The 21,302-nt window shown below is 48.9% G+C and overlaps 1 protein-coding gene across 2 annotated transcripts in view; it reads left to right on the top strand.

Moving 5' to 3' along the window:
* Nucleotides 1–21,302, top strand: part of PLB1 (phospholipase B1) — a 149,304-nt gene that overhangs the window by 120,899 nt on the left and 7,103 nt on the right. For both annotated transcript variants that reach the window (XM_011956290.1, XM_011956291.1), the window contains 12 exons: nt 2,266–2,326; nt 2,886–2,944; nt 5,122–5,189; nt 5,438–5,481; nt 5,691–5,790; nt 9,842–9,893; nt 11,202–11,282; nt 13,313–13,378; nt 13,841–13,932; nt 15,329–15,407; nt 16,737–16,841; nt 17,641–17,736. In XM_011956290.1, coding sequence (XP_011811680.1) covers nt 2,266–2,326; nt 2,886–2,944; nt 5,122–5,189; nt 5,438–5,481; nt 5,691–5,790; nt 9,842–9,893; nt 11,202–11,282; nt 13,313–13,378; nt 13,841–13,932; nt 15,329–15,407; nt 16,737–16,841; nt 17,641–17,736 — 903 coding nt within the window. The remainder of the gene's footprint in view (nt 1–2,265; nt 2,327–2,885; nt 2,945–5,121; nt 5,190–5,437; nt 5,482–5,690; nt 5,791–9,841; nt 9,894–11,201; nt 11,283–13,312; nt 13,379–13,840; nt 13,933–15,328; nt 15,408–16,736; nt 16,842–17,640; nt 17,737–21,302) is intronic.

Raw genomic sequence — 21,302 nt, 5'->3', positions numbered from 1 at the left:
GGAGTGATTGGGGAAAGACGTTTTATAAGCCAGCTGAAGAAACTAACCCATATGAAATTGTTAAGGACTGTGGGATGCTAAGCTCTGCAGTACAAGCAATACCAGATTGCTGGCTGCAGGTTATGCTGTGTCCAGCCTCTCTGAATTTTCTCAGGCTCACGTTAGCCCAGTGGAGGCTTGTCCTCATTGAACCAGTGACCAAATTCCATGAGAATTGAAATGTCAGCTGCATCTTATGAATCAGGCATTTCTTCATTGATTCAACATTTACCTGTTGGATGCCTACGTGGAATGGGCACTATGCTAAATGCTGGGTAGACAATGGTGAGCTGAATGGGTCTGGATCTGCCCTCTTGGTTCTTCAGTCTCATGTGTCTTTGCTTTTGCTGCTGGAAAAGCTAAAAATCCCAGAGCTAGAAGGGCGTGTGTTAACAGCTTTCTACTCAAAGTAGCCACAGAAACAAAATTCTGTCATCTGAGGTAACATGGATGAGCCTAGAGGATATTACGTTCAGTGAAATAAGTCAGCCACAGAAAGACAAATACTACATGTTCTCATCATATGCGGAAGCTAAAGAAGTTGACTTCACAGAAGTAGAGTGGTTATTAGAGTCTGGGAAGGGTGGATGGTGGTTGCAGAGTAGGGACAGCAGAAATTGATTAACAGAAAATTATAGCTAGATAGGAAGGATAATTTCTAGTGTTCTATGGCACAGTAGGGTGACTATAGTTAACAGTTTACCATATATTTTCAAATAGCTAGAACAGCAGATTTTGAATGTTCCCAACACAAAGAAACGATAAATATTTGAAGTGAGAGATATGCTAATAACCCTGATTTGATCATTGCACATTGTAGAGATGTATCAAAATATCATACTATGCCTCATAAATATGTACACTTATATGTCAATTAAAAATAATAAAAGCAAAACTGATAAAGTAGGCACAAAGAGGCTTTACCTGGGAGCTTGTTAGAAATGCAGAGTCCTGGGCACCACCCCAGACCTGCTGAATCAGAATCTGCAGCTTAAGATCTTCAGGGGATTTGGATGCACTGATTTTGAATGCGGTGCATAGTTCTTCCCTTGTGACAGATGAACACGTTTAAATTCCAGCCAGGGTCTGTTCATCTACAGGGAATATGCTTATCTCTGGTTCACCAACTATCTGAGCTATATCTCATGTGCTGATGGCTGAATAACTTTTACGTTGCATTTTCTCTGAGTATTTGTCATCTGCACACAAGCATGTTCTTGATTTCATTAAATCTTTCAACAAGAAATCCATCAGTATGATGAATTGAGCAGTCCCTTGGAAAAAACTAAATTCCATTGGACTAAGCAAATAATATTTAAAAGTTCCATTTTTGCTCCCTCATGATAGGAATATTTCAACAAGGCTTGTCTTCATCATCTGACTGAAGAGAAGGATAAGCTTTCATAGTGTCTGGCAGTCAGACTCCTGGACAATCAGTCAACCTGGTCAAGCCCTACTCCACACTCAGCATGCATATATTTGGGACTTTGGGAAGATACTCAATTTGCCCCCAGATTTTTGGTACTAATCATTTCTGTGCCCTCTGCTTCCCTTCCCACTCCTTCCCCCAGCACCTGGAAAATATACTCTGTGTTAGAGATAGAGAAAATTTACTAAAAGCATCCAGGGTTGCTTGCATTAATTTACAAACATATAAGGAATAAGGCTGTTAAGTTAAATATGCAAAAAGACATACAGGTATCCAGAAAAGATAGGCAGAAACTAGGAGCTTTACAATTGTAAAATATTTTGTGTTATTATTCTAAAAATCTTTTAATTATTGTTTAGGTTCTAGCATTATAATTAGTGTCAATTAGCTTAATTTTATAAAACACACATACCTGTAATCTCATGTTAGGCATCCAAATGCTGTGTTCCTTTGGGAGACTCACCTGTATATGACTTTATGGTTTTCTTCCCTGCTTTGGGGCAGCCACTGGTTCCATTCAAAGCATAGACATATTGGCATAAGAAAGGTTGTGTGTGGGTGCACATGTGGGGACATGCACTATGGGTTGTGCAGAGGGGTAGCTAGACACACCCATTTCTTCCCCTAATTTCCCTCCTAGCCCATCTATAGCTCACAGTTCTTTCCCTCACATGATCCTGTATGGTGACTCATTTCTAGCCTGCATGAAAAATCCCTTAGCTGGTTCTTCTTGGGCTGAAGTTTATCTCCCTGCACAATGAGTGTTGGGCACTGAATCTTTTCTCCTGTTGATTTAGAACTGGGGCAGTGACTTCGCGTGTACAGAGTGGAAGGCTTCCAATAGTGTTCCAACCTCTGGTGAGTGAAATCATCGTCATCCCCTTTGATTAAGGGCCTTGCCAAATATCAGGGTGGGGGAGACCCTACAAATATACCCTGGAGCTTTAAGCAGGACTTGCTAATTCCCATGCAGTGCAGACCTAGATCCTGCCCCACGGCCTCTGCAGCCACAGCTGGGCCTCCAGGTGGAGGTGCACAGACCTCTCCACTGAATGCACTTCTTGTCTCCTTATAGTCCCAGTGGCAGTCCCTTAGGCGTCCCTGCCCAGTGAGGCAGGTAGAGTCAGGGATTGGGGTTCAACCTGCCTGTGCTACATGACCCCACAGCTGGAACTTTCCTGGACCACCCCAGTGTGAATCAGGCTCTTCTGAGGATGGACAATAGCCATGAAACCCATTCCCTTCAGTGCCTTGGTTGCTCTGAATGAATGGAAGGGGCAAATCTGCTAAAGCCTTAAGCTGAAAATAAGTACAATGGGGAGCAGTGGGACAGAGTTATAGACTTCTGGTAAAATGTGTACTTTAAAAGGTAGACACCCCCAGCCCCCACAACCACCTCTCTGCTTGTCTCCCCTAGTCCACCAGCTCCAACCAGCAGACATCAAAGTGGTGGCCGCCCTGGGTGACTCTCTGACTGTGAGTAGTGAGCCGTGAACCAGGATGGGCAGCTCAGAGTCCAGCCAGGCCCCTTGCAAAATCTATTCTTCCCCAACATTGGCTCCACATTCAGTGCTGAGCCCATGTTACTGAGGGCCTACCTGTGTCAGGCACTGAAACACAACCAGGCGGTGTAGAATGCCCTGTCTCGCCACCTTCCCAGTTCTGCTCAAATCCCCCTCCTCCACGAGGCCTCCCCTCAATTCCCACGGAGAAGCAATCCCAGCCTTCCCCGCTGTTCGCAGGGACAGGCGTTTTGTTGGTATGTGATGGCACTCATCCAAGTCGGCCTGCTTTTATCAAGGGACTCATCTCCATCTACCCAGACTCAGAGTGGCAGGTCTTACACACACACTGCCCCATGCTCCCTACTCCATGTGGGGGGACATGTGCTTTGGGGCAGAGGGAGCCCAGTTCCTCGCACATAGCACAGTCTTGCTAAGTGAATTGTGTTCGCCCGATTACTTAGCCATTGCTGTGTACAACAATACTCTATTAGTAATTCTAAAGGAAATAAGGTATGCAACACAGTCATATCCCCCCAGCAACCTGTCTGGCTAGAAAAACAAGAACCATACACAGAAAGAAATGCATAATCACATAGATGACATATAGGACTTGGATGTTTTATTTTTATTTTTTAAGTTCAGGGATCCGTGTGCAGGTTTGTTACACAGGTAAACTTGTGGCATGGGGTTTGCTGCAAAGATTGTTTCATCACCCAGATATTAAGCCTAGTACCCCTGAGTTATTTTTCCTGATCCTCTCCCCTCCTCCCATCCTCCACTGTCTGATGATAGGCCCCGGTGTGCGTTGTTCCCCTCCACGTGGGACTTTTATTTTTTTTTATTTTTATTTTTTTTTGAGACAGAGTCTCGCTTTGTCACCCAGCCTGGAGTGCAGTGGCTGGATCTCAGCTCACTGCAAGCTCCGCCTCTCGGGTTTACGCCATTCTCCTGCCTCAGCCTCCCGAGTAGCTGGGACTACAGGCGCCCGCCACCTCGCCCGGCTAGCTTGTTTTTTGTATTTTTTAGTAGAGACGGGGTTTCACCGGGTTAGCCAGGATGGTCTTGATCTCCTGACCTCGTAATCCGCCTGTCTCAGCCTCCCAAAGTGCTGGGATTACAGGCTTGAGCCACCACGCCCGGCCTCCACATGGGACTTTTAAAATAGGGTATTTATTTCAGTAGAAACAAACACCAGCCCCACATGTGTGAAGGTGTTTCCATTTTGGCGTGAACGTGGAAAAAGATGTGGAAAGGCACATACGAGTCTGTTCACTACTAATGAGCTCTGGTGGTATTTGCGTGTGGAATCTGTGGCAAGGGGCAGGATTCTTAAGGTAGGGGTAGATCATTCATTTGTTTAAATCTTTGTATCATTTAACATGTTACTTTTGTAAATTTCAAGGTTTTTTTTTTTTTTTTTAAGACAGAGCATTTAGAGAAAGCTTTATAGAGGAGATAGGAACTGATGAGGGTCTCAGAGAATGAATTTGGAAATGTAAGGTGCTGGAAAGGAGGGAGTTCAGCATTCCAGGAGGGGATGGGAGTGGGTGGTAATGGGGTAGACCAGCTCAGGGCCCTCAGGCTTCCAAAATAATGGCAGGTAATTAGCTTAGGCCTGAAGGTTTGTGTGGACTGGGAAGGAGGGAGCAAACAAGGGGAAGGAAAGTAGAAACCAGATTATGGTGACCTCAGAAGATTGGTGAAGGGATTTGGCTCTGATCTTGAAGGTAAGGGAGACTCATTGAAGGGTCAGGGCTGGGGTTGGGGAACATGAAGAAAGAGGCATGTTCAGGAGGAACAGAAACTGGAGTCAGTTTGCTCAGGCCGGAGGCCAGGGTGTTGCCCGTGGCAAGGAGGTGAGGGTCTCAATTAGGAACATGGCAAAGGGAACAAAAAGAAAGGGGCGGGTGCTAGGGAGGGTGGGAAGGAGGAACCAACAGGACTTGGTTACTGGTTGTAGGTAGAGTACTGGGGAGAAGAATGTATCAAGACCACTCCAAGTTTAAGGTGGCCTGGAGAAAAGCCGGTACTATTTGTAGAAAAGGCAAATCCAGGTCCCAGCTGCTACTCCAGGGCCAGAGGAGGCTCTTCCAGTGCCCTCAGCCTATACCCCAGCCCAGCCCTGAAATTTCTTTTTGCTTTTTATAGACAGCACTGGGAGCTCGACCAAACAACTCCAGTGACCTACCCACATCTTGGAGGGGTCTTTCTTGGAGGTGAGAATGTTCTTGACGCATGCTCTATTGATGATGCTCTCTCGAAGAGGCATGAGTAGTGTGTTTCCCCTGTCACCCCTCCAGGATGCAGTTGGGTCCCCAGGGCGCAGTGCTTGCATTACCCCTGAGGGTAATGGGAGAGATGCCCCAGGGGCAGAATCTCTGGTTCTGGGTCTGACTTATGCATATGTTGACACATGGAGCAGCATGTTGGCATGATTTTAATAAATATGCTTTCTCCTCCCCAGCATCGGAGGGGATGGGAACTTGGAGACTCACACCACACTGCCTAGTAAGTAGCAGCCCGGAGAGGCACCATCACTGTGGCCTTCCTGCTAGAGGAGGGGAAGAGGAGGTTATCTGCAATGAGGGAAGTCAGCCAGCCCTGAAAATCCCCAGAACTCCTGTGTCCCACCCCTGTGTCCCCACCCTGCATGCTCATCTCAGTTCTGTGAGGGTCCTGCAGGCTCTCACCTGTGCTCTCCTCCTCCTCCTCTAAAGACATTCTGAAGAAGTTCAACCCTTACCTTCTTGGCTTCTCTACCGGCACCTGGGAGGGGACAGCAGGACTAAATGTGGCAGTGGAAGGGGCCAGAGCTAGGTGAGTAGATGCCATACAGGAGGGTGAGTGGAAGGCAAGGCGGAGACATCAGGGTGGGAAACCGGAGGAGAGGAGGGTGGTGTCCAGGAGCCTGGTCCTGGGGGCAGTAGCAGCTGTGCAGGACTTTCCATGTGAATTATCTCCTGAGATCCTCACACCCTTGGACAGGGGCACTGAGGCTTATAAGCTTTCCAGAACCACCAAGATTATCCGGCAAGTTATCAGAGGAGGCAGGATCGGACCATGGCTGAATCAGGAGCCTTTGCTCTGACAGCTGTGCTATTACTACCTCTCCAGGGCAGCAGGAGGTGCACATCTGCCCTGGACTCCTGTGCTGTCCCTGCTGGCTCCAGCTCCACCTCCTGCCCAGCAGGTCAAACATGCAGGGTGGCTCTCAGCACCTGGAGAACTGAGTGCATGACACCGGTGATAGCTGCCCTTTCTCTCTCCCCACCTCTCTTCAGTCTTTGGCTCTGAAAAAGCTACATTCTGACACTAGGGAGTTAGGCGTCAGGGCCCCCAAAACAGCATGGTGGCTGTTTGTTTTCACTGGGATTGTTGTTGACAACAACTCAGATAATTAAAGCTGAAATGCCTGACCAGGCTCATTGATTTTCTGCATGGAGCGTGCTGGGTGTATGCTTTGTAGAAGGATCACTATGCTCTGATCACCAGGGAAACGACACTGGCTTGACTCACTCTGTTTACAGGGAATGTTCCTTTCAGAAGTGGTAACGTGGGCCCCATGCTCTGTTTGAGTCTCTAAGCCACAGGAAGCGATGTCAGTTCCTCAACGTCACGAGCAGGAAGAACTTATTTTTCTGCAAAAACTGGGCTTTGTGGGGTCATTATAGCAACATCTAATTACTGTTACTGTGATTGCTATCATCACTGTTATTGTCATCATCATTCTATTGTTCTTGTACAGTACAGGCTTCATTTTCCAGGGGTTGATTTCTCACTCTGTTGACAATCAAACCCCTTCTTCCTTTCTCAAACTTCACTTCTCTTACTGCCTTTTCTCTTTGACTGCTGCTCAGCACCTCTGCCAGGTGAAGTCAGTGGCCAGGGAAGTAGTTGAGACATGTGGCTGCTTGTGGGTATCTCTGATGTCTGATGTTAGGGGAAAGGAAAGTAATCCATTGACTTAAGAAAGGAAGGTTGGATAATTGCTCTATAACTTTCCTTTATCTCTATTCTGTTGTTTATTAGCATAGATACAGATGAGTTCACCTAAAGAGAAACATATATGCCATAGCAGAGTACCTAATATCATAGGGTGTGGGGTCAGATAATTTGTGTCTACATTCCAGCTCCAAGACTTGCTAGCTGTGTGACTTTGGGCAAGTTGCCTAGCATCTCTGAGTCTTAGTTTCTTCAGCAATAAATAGGGATAATAATAGTACTTATCAGCGTTGTCATAAGCATTAAATGAGACATATAATCCATGAAAAGAATGTAGTACAGTACGTAATACCCACCAAAAAAGTAGCACAGTACAAATGTACCAAAAGTTTGCCATTTAATAATGGATCTTTAGTTTCAAAGTTCTTTTCACCTAACTTTCCTTCCATCAATCAATAAGAATTCATTCAACACCTGCAAAGGACTCAACCCCAAGGTGGTTACTCAAAGATACAAAGGGCCAGGTATGGTGGCTCACATCTGTAATCCCAGCACATTGGGAGGCCAAGGTGGGTGGATCACCTGAAGTCAAGAGTTCAAGACCAGCTTAGCCAACATGGTGAAAACCTGTCTCTACTAAAATCAAAAATTAGCTGGGTTTGATGGGACACACCTGTAATCCCAGCTACATAGGAGGCTAACGCAGGAGAATCACTTGAACCCAGGAAGTGGAGGCTGCAGTGAGCCAAAACTGTGCCATTGCACTCCAGCCTGGATGACAAGAATGAATCTCCATCTCCAAAAATAAATAAAAGATACAAAGGAAACAAAAGATGAACTCCCTGCCCATGAAGAGCTTGCACTCTAGGTAAGGAGACTAAACAAATGGGAAGTAACTTTCCGAAGAAGAAAATGCTGGGTATGGCAGCAATATAGTGCTTCGTCATGGAGTGCAATTAAGAGAACAGGAGAGCACACAGTGGGAACTGCACTGTCTAAAGACAGATGCAGACCCAGAAGGGACCCCTGAAATCTTCCAGTCCAACTTCTTCCTTTAAAAGATGGAAAAAGTCAATTCTAGCAAGATTCTGCCACTTGTACAAGCTCACACAGCAAGTCAGTAGCAGAGCTGAAAGTAGAACCACTGGTCACTGGGGTGAAAAAGGAAATGCAGGATGTGTGGATCAGTGAGCCCAGAGAGGTGGCTCAAGGGGAAGCAGGACTTGGTCTGGGCCTGAAGGATGGGAAGAAGATGGCTAGGAAGAGGGGAAGAAGCAGTGTTTGTAACTTCCCCTCCTACCCAGGAGGGCTTATTGCCCGTGGATTGTCTTAGTCACATCTTGAACCTATTAAAAGGTTAATGGCACTTCTGTGGTCACCTTTGACCAGGAAAATCTGTCTTTATAGCTTTCTGATGTACTCATCAATAGCAATAATGTATGGGATATGATCCTAGATCTGTAAATTCTCCTTAATGAGAAACAAGGGTGGGGCTGGTGCCACATACCTAGCTTACTGGGGACACCCAAAGATTTTCAGTGGCCAACTCACACCAGTTACTGCTTTTATGGCTTCTTCCATGGAAGCTTTCATTGGCTGTATCCCCTTTGCTGACCTAACTTCTCATAGACATTTCTTTAAACACAGCTTTATTGAGGTATAAATGACATGCAATAAACATGTTAAAAGGATACAATTTGGCTGGGTGCGGTGGCTCACGCCTCTAATCCCGGCACTTTGGGAGGCCGAGGTAGGCAGATTGCCCAGGAGTTGGAGACCAGCCTGAGCAACATCCTGAAACCCTATCTCTACCAAAAATACAAAAAATTAGCCGGGTATGGTGGCATGGGCCTGTAGTCCCAGCTACTCAGGAGGCTGAGATGGGAGGATCACTTGAGCTCCCGGGGGTTGAGTCTGCAGTCAGCCATGATCACACCACTACACTCCAGCCTGGGCAACAGAGCAAGACCCTGTCTCAAAAAGGATACAATTTAATATTGTACCTGTGAAGTCATCACCACGATCAAGATGAAAAACGTGTCCATCACCCACAGGAGTTTTCTCAGGCCCCTTGGTAATCTCTCCCTCCTGCTCCTTCCTGTCCCTACCCCCACACCCCAGGCAACCACGAACCTTCTTTCCTTCACTGTACATTAGTTTGCATTTTAAAAAATTTTATATAAATGGGATCAAAGAGGATATACTTTTTATCTGACTTATTTAGCAAAATGATTTTGCGATGCATCCATGTTACTGGTATACCAATAGTTCATCCCTTTTTATGGCTGAGTAGTGTTCCATTGGCATTCATGCCACTCATCCAGAACACCAAATGGCATTGTTTTATTTATGGCAGACATCAGGGGATGGAGGGAGAACTAATCCTGTCCATCCTGTTTTACTGGAGAGGGGGAAAAGAAAAGCAAGGAGATGGGGAATGGTGCAGAAATCTAAGTAACCACAGAGAAGAAAAACAAAAGGATTAAAGGAGCAGAGAGCAAGGCTTAGAAGTAAAGGTTAAAGGAGTCATTAAGCCTGGAAAGGAGAAAACTGAGGGATAATTGAGCGCTGTGACTTTTCTCAAATATACAAAAGGTTATTTTTAAAACAGGCAACTGAAGAAGAAATGAACAGGCTTGGCTTACAAAGAAGGAGCTTGAGGAAAAGTCTCTGAGGGGAAGATTGACAGGATCCCAACCCGAGTGGCCGATGAGACTATTGGGTGGCAGGGGCTAGATCAGTGTGGCTCCAGGGTCCATGGCATCTCTGTAATTGTTACGCAGCTGAGATTTCTTGAGAATGGAATGAATTGTGTACTGGTAACATCACCGTTCCTGAAACACCTCTCTTCCTAGGCCAAAATCCCACATCCTGAGTCCTCGCTCCTGAACCAGCACTAACGCCCCTCTCTCTTCCTCCTACCTAGGGACATGCCAGCCCAGGCCTGGGACCTGGTAGAGCGAATGAAAAACAGCCCCGTGAGTACAGGCCCCAGGCCACCCCTGAAAGGTGCCCATCTCCTGCTGACTGGGGAGGGGACAGCCCCATAAGGGTCCCTCTCACCACAGCACTTTCTGCTCTGGGCTGGCCTCTGTAGAGGGCCAAAAGATCCCCGAGAAGCAGGCCTTACCAAGGAGGCGGCTGCTTTGGCCACACCCCTAGATGTAGGCTCTAGCACCCCCCACCCCAGGGCCAGCTGCAGGAGGGCGAGGTGGAACAGGGAGTTGGCTGAGAGTGGTGGCCATGGCCTCTGACAGCTTCCTACTTTAACCAAGAGGTGGCTTCCCAGAGGCCTATTATGTAAATGCAAGGTTCTAAAAATAGGCTTCTCGTTTCAATCCGGTTCTCCCTCCTTCCCCTCACCCTGCCCCTCTGAAACTTCTCACTAGCGCTTTTTTTTTTTTTTTTTTTTACTGTTCAGTGTTTATACCTAGGAATTCAGCTCCCAGTGGGATTCCTATTATGGAGGTGGCCAAGTGGAAAGCCAGCTGCTTAGAGGGCCTCCCAACCCCACTTCTCAGTCCACGCTGGGCTCTTCCTCCAGTCTCATTTCCCGGACCCTAAGAACTCATCCCAGGGGCAGCTCAGGGCGTTTGCTTCTAGCTGCATCCTTTGTCCGCAGCTCCCTGGAAGGCCTTCATTCGTGGTGGGGGGCGTGGGACGGTGGTAATCTCCTCGGCATTTAATAGGCCACATCCACATTCTACTTCTCCAGGGACACAACTTTCTTAAGATTTCAAGGGGAAAATAGCCCTTCTCCCTTGTGTAAGCAGACTCCCCCACCCCACCCCCCCCAAAAAAAATCCTCTCTGTGGAACACCTTATCCCAGCACCAACTGAAGGCTAGGGAGCCCCACTTTATTGCTTTTTTTTTTTAAGACAGTCTCACTCTGTCACCCAGGCTCAGTGCAGTGGCACGATCTCAGCTCACTACAGCATGTGCCTCCCGGGTTCAAGCAATTCACTTGCCTCAGCCTCCCAAGTAGCTGGGACTACAGGCACCTGCCACAAGGCCCGGCTACATTTTGTATTTTTAGTGGAGACAGGGTTTTACCGTGTTGGCCAGGCTGGTCTCAAACTCCTGTCCTCTGGTGATCCACCCGCCTCAGCCTCCCAAAGTCCTGGGATTACAGGCGTGAGCCACTGCGCCCGGCCCACTTTGCTGCTTTGCTCTGTTACAATACAAAGAGGACAAAAGGCAGTTGGAGGCGGAGGGGCTGGCCCAGTAGCAACATTTGCATGTGCCTCCCACCAAGGTCTAAACTCAGGATCTTCTGTCCCCTCAGGACATCAACCTGGAGAAAGACTGGAAGCTGGTCACACTCTTCATTGGGGGCAACGACTTGTGTCATTATTGTGAGAATCCGGTAGGTCCCCAACCAACCCCGTGAGGACCTGAGAGGGAAGTTGCTGGCTTCTGGCAACATCCTTGCCCATCCACCCCTGGCCCTGCCCCAAGCTCCCTGCTCATAGGAGCCACATTTGCCTGCTGCCCCAGGCCCTCCCTGGTTTACACATGCCGGGTGAGGCCCAGCCTTTTCTACTGCCTGAGTGGCCCCTGGAAGAGCAGGTGTGTTGGTTCCCCGATTCCGGAAGTAAGATCTAGGTGGATCCACTGCAGGTACTGCTGAGGCGGGGCCTCTGTTATCCACACAAATATGACCTCTGGTACCAGATAGGGGACTAGCCATTGTCACCCCGTCCCTGCCCTGTTTCATTTTGAGGAAAGGCAAAACCATGTTCCAGATGGGGTTGGATGGCCTATCATGAGTTAACCAGACCTCAGCGGTGGCCCTGGCAGCCCAAACCTGTTCCTGATGTTTCCATGGGGAAATATGTCCAGACTCTCAAACTTCTGGAAGTTGTAACTTCCAAAAGTTTTTATTTTGGAATACATCTTGTTCTAAGTTGGGGACATTCTGTATTTTATTTGGCCAGGAAAAGGCAGCTGCCCAGCCTCAGAGGTTGTGGTCGAATGTTTGCCAGTCACAGATGGTGGTGGGGGGAAAAGGCATTTATCACTCCTTGTGGCTCACAGAGGCCGACTACCAGAGGCTTGATGAGCAGTGTCCTCCCACACACAGGAGCTGGTTTTCCAAACCCCTTCCCCTCAGTTCTCTCCCTGAGAGGCAGAAACAGCCCTACCTCGTGGGGATTTAAGGACTGCTGCGTCCTGGCCCCGGGGGAGACCTGGACCCCAGAGCTGCCCGTGGACACTGGCGCAGGGAAATGCCCTCTACTAGCCCCAGAATGTGTGTTCTTCATGGGAACAGTCAGGTTTATACTCCTGAGAGTGTAGTTCAGTTGAAAGGGTTAGGATGCCACCACCAGGATTAACTCAGACTGTTTTAAAAAGAAGGAAAGGGAGAAGGGCAGAAACTCTGGGGGACATGAAGTCCCCTCTCCTTTATTTTAACTCTTCAGCGTGGACTGTCTCTCTTCTTGTTCCTTTCCTCTCCTTCCCAACTCCCAGTACCCCTTCTGGTAGCTGTGGGCAGAAACTCAGCGAGCAGCACTTGTTCTATGCCCATCAGTGTGCTGGAATTGAGTGCACAGTATCTCACCCGGCCTCAGCTCTTTGTCTCCAGGAAAAATAATGGGCTGTCTGAGCTATCCCCTCCTGCCTGAATGGTGCTGCTTCGTGGGTGCCTCAACTCCCACGTCCTGCAGACATGCGTTCTTCCATGAGTATAAGAGCTTCAAGTCACCACCCACACCTGCGCTGGTATCAGCCTGGGACACCTTCTAAGGAGCCCAGAGCCACATCTGAAAATATAGGACCATCTCCCTCTGCTATAAAGCAAAGCTCTAAGATTCAGCCTGCAAGGACTTACTGAGCACCTACTATGTACCTCGTATGCATCACCCAGGATGCTATGGGCACACCTCTAAATCAGCCTCCTGTTGGGGAGATGGTTCACAGGAAGAGAACCTTACACTGAGTCACAGGGGATAGAAGTTAGGGGAACACAGGAGAGCAAAACATTCCAGGCAGCGGGACCAGCATGGACCAAAAAGCCCAAAGGAAAAAAGTGTGGCCACCTAGGGCACGGCAAGTGGCTGGAGAAGGCTGAGGTCAGATGATAGATGGGACTGCCAAGAGCCAAGGCCGAAAACTGGCAGGACCCAGCACTGGCAGAGCCCACTGTTGGGTCTGAGATTATGTGGAGCAGCGTAGGGGGTTGGGATTGTTCATGGCGTCTAGTAGGGGACAAGGGATGATTTCTTACAGAGACTCAGTAGCAACAAGGACTGGGCTTCCCAGCCTGACCAGGACCACCAAAGCCCCTCTGTACCCACTCAGTCATTAGCCCAGGCCCCAGAGCCCTCCTACGCTCTTACCATTCTCTCAGAGTGGGCACCAGGGGCTAAAGAGAGTTCCCTTTTTTCCTTACAGGAGGCCCACTTGGCCACAGAGTATGTTCAGCACATCCAACAGGCCCTGGACATCCTCTCTCAGGAGGTAGGAGAGGGGTTGCATGTTCCCGGGTCCTGCCAGCCACCTCCCTGGGCTGCATCTAGGCAGGTTGTGTTCACTGAGATGCTCACTGAGCAGAGACCCGCCATGAGTGGGCACCTGGATGGTAGGGAGGGAGGTGGCTATCAAGCTCCTCTGCAGGGGAAATCTCACTTGGCCAGAGACAGGCTTGTGTGGCAGCAATGAGCTTGCCTTGGCACCAGTCGGCCCAGGTTTGCACCCAGCACTGTAGCTTCAGGCAAGTGACTGCTCTGTGTCTCAGCTTCTCAATCCATAAAGCGGGGCCACTCAAGAAGATTCAGTGAGATAGTACAAGTCGCATCCACCCTCTGGGCCTCAGTTTCTTCATTGGTAAAATTGGGGGGTGGGAACTGGACTGCAGATGACCCCCAGGTTCCTCCCAGCAGTAGCCAGTGCCTTAACAAAGCCACCCTCCACTCTCTGCAGCTCCCAAGGACTTTTGTCAACGTGGTGGAGGTCATGGAGCTGGCCAGCCTGTACCAGGGCCAAGATGGGAAATGTGCTGTGCTGCCAGCTCAGTAAGTGGACAGGTCACCGTCCCAAGGCAAGGGCACCTGGGGTGAGGAGGGCTTGCAGGTGCCAGAGGAGACCAGTTGAGGCAGAGCCAGGCCAGCCTGCCAGAGGGCAGACATGGCTCAGGGGTTTGGACAACATCAGGAAGTACCTCTACGTTTGTGAATGCCTACTGTATGCAAGACGCTTCATTTCTCTGGACCCCTGTTTGCTGTTCTGTAGAAGGAGACAGACCAAATGATCCTTAAGGCTCCCTGACATTGTCAGTGATTGCCAGGTCAAACCTCGGCATGTTGCTCCCTGTTGAGCAGCAGCATGGGGCCATGAGCTTTCAAGGCTGCTATATCCGGCCTCACCTGCTCTGCCGTTTAGGAGCCGTGGAACCTTGAACAAACCACATAACCTCTATGAGCCTCTGTGCTCCTCATCTGTAAAGTGGGGGAGATGACACCTTCCCTGCAAGGTAGATGTGAGGGCAAGAGGAAACAATTAAGATACCCGGCCTACCGAGAGCAGGGTCTTAGGAAATAGCTCTTATTCCATCCTTAATGGGACCGGTCCTTGACAGTTGGGCGTGGAGGCAAGGTGCTGATGGGCAAGACAGGAGCTCCTGTCGGGGGCTGGCATGTTCTGAGGGCAGAGGGCCTCCCAAAGTTTGAGTGATTATTGCTATGAGAGAGGAGGTTCTCCAGGGAGCTGAGGAGTCCTATACCTGGGCTCAAATGGATTTGCTGCAAAGGTGACCAGCTGGTTCCCATTCTCACAGGGAACAGCTCCTCCAGAGTCTGTCTGTATCGTGTTCCATGTTGTCAGGACTGGCCCTCCCCAGCTTTCCCACAGACTTCCCACACTGGAGCCCTGAGGGAGGGTCCTAAGTAGTAGCAGGAAGAGCTGAGAGGCCCCAGGAACATGAGTGATTCCAAACCCAGGGACAGAGAGAGCCATTGTGGCTGGTTTCCTAAACTCCAGTCTCCTGCCTACGCAGTCCTGCTCTGGAGAAATCCCAGGCTGGTTTCCTGAACTCCAGTCTCCTGCCCACCCAGTCCTGCTCTGGAGAAATCCCAGGGACCACAGCCTCGGGAAGGAGCAGTTAAGGAGGAAGGGGAATAGGCGTTCTGTCCACAAGAAGGTCCAGGCGCCAGGGGCCAGCTCTCCCACTTTCTCTATGAACAAGCATCCTCTGGACCTCAGGGCTCCTGAGTTAGCATTCTGAACCTGGGTCTGAGAGTCTGTCAAAGGTGTATTGTGGAAATACTTGTGTGTCACCACCTGCCCCAGGTAAGGCAGCACAGGCTGCAGGCCCCTGGGGTGGCAGCCTGCGCGTGTGTCAGAACCAGCCTCACAGGAGGGCAGAGCCACGGTGCCCCAGGGAGCCTCAATACAAAACTCCCTGTCTCACAGGAACAACTGCACTTGCCTCAGACACTCTCAAAGCTCCCTGGAGAAGCAAGAACTGAAGAAAGTGAACTGGAACCTCCAAGTAAGCCCTGCAGCCCTTCTCTTACCGACCCAGCTGGGGGGCCCCCTGTACTTCCTGAGCAAGGACTCGGAAGTCGAATGCTCAGCAGGATTTGGCCAAGAGCAAGCCACTCCCTAAAAGCAGATCACAGCCCCTGAAATACTTATCCCTGCAAATTGAACACCAAGGCCAGGGAAGGAATGAGAGACCCCAAAGTGGAAGCTGAGAGAATCTTCCTCCCAGCAGGCAGGCAGCAGGAGACTCCTGGAGTAGACTCCTTGTGGTGGGGCCCATTTCCCCGTCCAGAACCATGTGTAATAATTACTACTCACTTCCTCCCTTCATTCAAAACAAAAGGCTTAGGCCCAGCACAATGGCTCCCGCTTGGTGTCCCAGCTACTCAGGAGGCTGAGGTGGGAGGACAGCTTGAGCCCAGGAGTTGGAAGCTGCCAGTAGCTATGATCATGCCATTGTACTGCTGCCTAGGCAACAGAGTGAGACCCTATCTCGAAAAGAGAAAAAGGCTTAGCCCTGCCCTACTTACCTCTACCTCCAATTCTCCTGGCCCTCTCTCTACCCGCTTCCATCTCCCCACCTCCGCTCCTGCTCATGTCTCTGCCTCTATTGTTCCCTCTCAAGCTCAGGTAGCATTTCCATTCTGCAAACTGACCTGCCTTCATTCACAAGGCAAGTCTGCTTTCCTCCTGAGGAGTTTCCCCTGCCTGAACTTCACCCGCAGACATCTCCCTACATCACTTTCAGTCTGTACTTGATGGGCCCTGAAAGCCCCAAATGGCCCTCATGTTTTCACATCTTGTCTCATGTTCCCAGATAGATGAGAAACTCCTTGAAGATAAGTACATCTAGTCTGTTCCTTTTATGTTCCATGCTTGGGTACTTAAATCCAGCCACCATGGACTCTCCTTGGGAGCTGGTGTTGAGATGCTCCCCATCTGACCTGCAGCCCCATTTTCTAATTGACCTCTTCATGCAGTGAGCAAGGGAGGCCTTTGGCCCAGGCAATCTGATCAGTGGCTCAGACCCAGCCTTGCAGGCAGAGGCTTTGGAATGGGACTGGGTAGAGCTGTGCGGATAGGGAGCTTCTCCCACCAGGAGCCGCTGGGTTCAACTCATCTCTGATCCTGAGAACCAGGATAGGGCCTTGAAATGCGGGTGCCCATGAATGGGTGGAGAATAAAAGCATGCATGCATCCCACTAGAGTAGTGTGTTAAAGTCACTGTCGTTTAGGGTGAGTTGACTCCTGTCACAACCAATCCAAGGCAGCAGGACTGAACCCTGTCTGTGCAGCCTTGCCAGGAGGGTTGAGTAGCTTCTCTCTCCATCCCCAGAATGGCATCTCCAGTTTCTCCTACTGGCACCAATACACACAGCGTGAGGACTTCACAGTTGTGGTCCAGCCTTTCTTCCAAAACACACTCATCCCACTGAACGAGGTGAGCCGTGGGCATTTCAGGGAGGCTCGTGTACGGAGGCCTTATCACAGACAATGGATGTACTTCTTTAAGTGGGCATTTTTTTTAACCATCTCTCTCCAAGAGGGCTCCTGAGGGTGGCTTTTTCCACATTATAATCTCCTTTTTGTGGGGGCTGGGCTGTGATTGGAACTCAGATGTGGTTGGAAAGGAAATCTACAGTGACTAAGCTCCCCAGGCCTGGCCCTGATATTTTCTGGATTGGGATACAATGGAAAGCTTCCTAAAAATGTTACTCTTTTCAACTATTAGGATAGGGGTGCTGCAAGAAAAGGGAGAGGCTATGGGTGGGTCCAATTCATGTCTGTTTAAAAAGAAAATTCTGGCCAAGTATAATGGCTCATGCCTGTAATCTCAGCACTTTGGGAGGCCAAGGCGGGTGACTCACGAGGTTAGGAGTTTGAGACCAGTCTGGCCAAAATGGTGAAACTCCGTCTCTACTAAAAATACAAAAAGTTAACTGGGCGTGGTGGTGGGCGCCTGTAATCCCAGCTACTCAGGAGGCGGAGACGGAGGCTGTAGTGAGCTGAGATCATGCCACTGCACTCCAGCCCGGCTCACAGTGCGAAACTCCGTCTCAAAAACAAACAAAAAAAAAATTCCAAATTCTGGGAGTTTTTCCAACAGTATCTGATCCAGTTGGCAGGAGAGTTGGAAGGATGAAAGGAGACATGCCCAGGGCACCTGCTGGGAGTGGGATTGGGGCTCAGGTAGCAGAGCCCTATTCCCAGGATGGTAACCTCCTTGCCTTTGGTTGCAGAGAGGGGACACTGACCTCACCTTCTTCTCCGAGGACTGTTTTCACTTCTCAGACCGTGGGCATGCCGAGATGGCCATTGCGCTCTGGAATAACATGGTGAGCAGCCGAGGGCCTGGTGGGCCTTGTCAAGGGGGAATCCAAGGATATTGACTCTCTGTCTCACAATGGCAAACCTACTGGAGACATGGCTCCTTTCTCCCTGAAGCCCAAAATGGCAGCACACCTTATTGGTCCTGATAGATTAATTCCAAAGGGAAAATACCCTATATGCAACACCCTTTGAAAGTTACACACACACACACACACACACAACTTTATTCTTTGCTCCTTCAGCAATGCCCAGATATTGTGAGGGGATCCCTTTGTAATCAAATAGGTTGGCTGGATGAAAATACCGACTTCCACCTCTTACTGTGTGACTTTGGGCAAACGATCTCTCTGGCCACCTATATCAACATCTATAAAACTGAAAACAAGACAGGTCTCAGAAAACGCATTGAGATCATGTGTACGTGGCACCCAGCACAATAGTTGGCACTCAGCAAATGCCAGCACCATCAGCCTTCCAAGGACTCCGGGCTCAACTCATACCCAACTCATTTCTTTAAACATCGCAAAGTGGAGATCCACACAGCCTGTTTTCCCAGGCTGATACCTATTCCAGTCCTTTCTGATGGGGAGAAGGTACCTTATGAAATGAACATCCAGACCAGGGATCTCTCAGGGACACCTGGCTGGTGCTTCCACTCTTCCCTCTGTGGCTGGCCACCAACAACTGAACGGTGTCTGCACAGCACTTGGCCTGTCACCCCCAACAACTGAATCCTCTTGCACAGAGCAAATGAAATGCCTTCCCAACCCAATGGTTTTTTTTAATCCAGGCTCAGTGGGTAACACAATCCCCACCCCAACCTGTGTGTTCCTTCCTTTGTCCTATGACAACTAAACAAGCTACATTCCAGCTCCTTTTATCACAGTTTCAGGCCCAGAGTGTCTCTGCCAACCACTGCTGTGCAAACATTCTCACCCCTGTCAGCTCATCCAGTGTGTCCAGCATCTCACTCGGCTGACTCACAATATTGACTTTCTCCTTAGCTACACCATCTCTTCCTCTCTAGCAACATCTTTTAAGAACAGCATGTAAACTGGCTTTATCCTTGGCCTAGTTAATGACAGACTCAGCTTACGTTGACTTCCATTGTCCTGGGGTTTTCCTCCCGTGGACATCACATATCTGCCCACTCCAAGAACCTCTGTTGTACTCTTCCAGCCCAAGACTCTGGATTGCAACCAAAATATCTTTGAGTTTGCCCCACAATTTTTAAATCAGTTGATATGGTATAATTCCTGTTTCTTCTGTGGATTTTGTTTTGAAGCCTAGTTGTCCTTCAGTGGCTGAATCATGTGACTTTATTCCTTTGTAAAAATCCTCCCAAAAGAAAGGGTACCTATTCCCTGTTCCTTTTCCCCTGAGACCTCAAGGGAATCCACAGATTCCAAGAAAAGCCAAAGAGAGCTAAGCCCTTGGCTCTTCCTTCCCAGTGTTTTCATCAAGGGATGGCCTTCCCACCCAGGTGGAACTCAAAGTCTCCTTAAAGCTGGGACCCTTCAGGAATCGCCTGGGGCTGGACAGCCACAGTGATGGCTGGAACATGAAAAAAAGGCCATTGGTTTCTCTTCATGTGAATTAACAAAGTAGATCTGGCCAGGCACAGTGGCTCATGCCTGTAATCCCAGCAGTTTGGGAGGCTGAGGCAGGTGGATCCCTTGAGCCCAGGAATTAGACACCAACCTGGGCAACACAGGGGAGATCCTATCTCTACCAAAAAAAAAAAAAAAAAATCAAAATATTAGCCAGGTGTGGTGGTACATGCCTGTAGTCCCAGCTGCTCAGAAGGCTGAGGTGAGAAGATCACTTGAGCATGGGAGGTCAAGGCTGCAGTGAGCCGAGATGGCACCACTGCACTCCAGCCTGGGTGACAGAGTGAGACCCTATCTCAGAAAACAAATAGAAAAGAAAAAATATATATGTAACTCTGGCCTTCTCTTCCAAAGCGGTTCAGTAGCTCTTCCCATTCACCCTGGTAAGAGGCCTTTATTTCATAAAGATAAGTGGGAGGAGTTTAGATATGAAAACAAAACGTCAACACTGCACTGGAGCTATTGTGGAAACAAAACAAGACTGTCCATGGTTCCCCAGACATTATTATCTCAGCCGTAGCCCGAACTTCAAAATAACAAAAACAAAGCTAAAGCCATCCAGGGGTTTCTTATCCTAGGCTCTATAATTTGGGGAAATAATTATACAGTCTAATGTTTTCCTCCAAAGCCAATCTCAGACATAAAGCTGTAGCATCATGCCAACTTTTCAGATTGGCTTCTGGCTGGAATTTCACCCCTAGAGTAACAGAAAATAAATAATAGACCATTAGAGCTGTAACAGACTGAGAGATCATCTAGCCAGGACATTCTGTAACTAAAGTATAGAGACATGAAGCAGTTTGCCCAACATAACACAGACTGTTCATGGCACAAGGGGGATGAGAGTCCAGGTTTTTCTAGCCCTTTCCTGGCGACCTGGCCACACCACCACCCTCCCTGCTACTCCCAACCTGCTAAGCACATATATACCCGGTGAATTCATGTCTCACAATTAGAGTCCTATGACATAGTGTCTGCAGGCTTTGGCTGATGTTCCCAGGATTCCCTACTAGGAAACAAAAAGCACTTTAAACTATTTCACCTCCCGCCCCTCCTCTCACGTCCTTCTCCAGACCTTTGCAAAGGCAAAGCCAGAAGCACCAGCAGCACCAGGGGCTGTTTTCCTCTTCCTCTGCCTTCTTTTGTCTTCTTATCAAGAGTTACTCTTTCCTGAGGCCTAGTCCTCTACTGCTGCCTGCTCCGTCTTCTGCGGAAATCCTGCTCTCAGCCAGTGTTTGAATCTCCCCAGGTGCTGGGTGACAGCTCTAGCCTCCTGACTGACATCCCTGTCTTCAGACTCACAGCCCTTAGAATAGCAACTCTTAGCTCCAGCTGCATATTAGAATCAGTCAGGGACATGTATGTATGTATGTATGTACGAATGAATGACAGTCTCACTCTGTTGCCCAGGTTGGAGAGCAATGGCGCGATCTCAGCTCACTGCAACCTCTGTCCCCTGGATTCAAGCGATTCTCCTGCCTCAGTCTCCCAAGTAGCTGGGATTACAGGTGCATGGCACTATGCCCAGCTAATTTTTGTATTTTTAATAGAGACAAGGTTTTGCCATGTTGGCCAGGCCAGGCTGGTCTTGAACTCCTGCCTTCAGGAGATCCACCCGCCTTGGCCTCTCAAAGTGCTGGGATTACAGGTGTGAGCCACTGCGCTCGGTCATCCAGGGACTTTTAAAAACAATCAGTGCCTATAGCCACTTTGGAAAACTCTTTGGTCTATTTAATAACACTGAACACATGTATTTCCTGTGATCCAACGGTTTCAATCCTAGGTATATCCCCAAAAGAAAGGTATACATGTGTCCACCAAAAGATACACACAAGAATATTCATAGCAGCACTATTTATAAACAGCTCCAAACCAGAAACTCCCCAAATGTCCACTGACAGTAGGATGGATGAATGAACTGTGGCACATTCATACTGAGGAATACCATACAGGTCTGACCG

The sequence above is a fragment of the Colobus angolensis genome, unplaced genomic scaffold (genome assembly GCF_000951035.1).
Source record: "Colobus angolensis palliatus isolate OR3802 unplaced genomic scaffold, Cang.pa_1.0 Scaffold413, whole genome shotgun sequence".
Taxonomy (NCBI): Eukaryota; Metazoa; Chordata; class Mammalia; order Primates; family Cercopithecidae; genus Colobus; species Colobus angolensis.
This window is presented reverse-complemented; position numbering and strand designations above follow the sequence as displayed.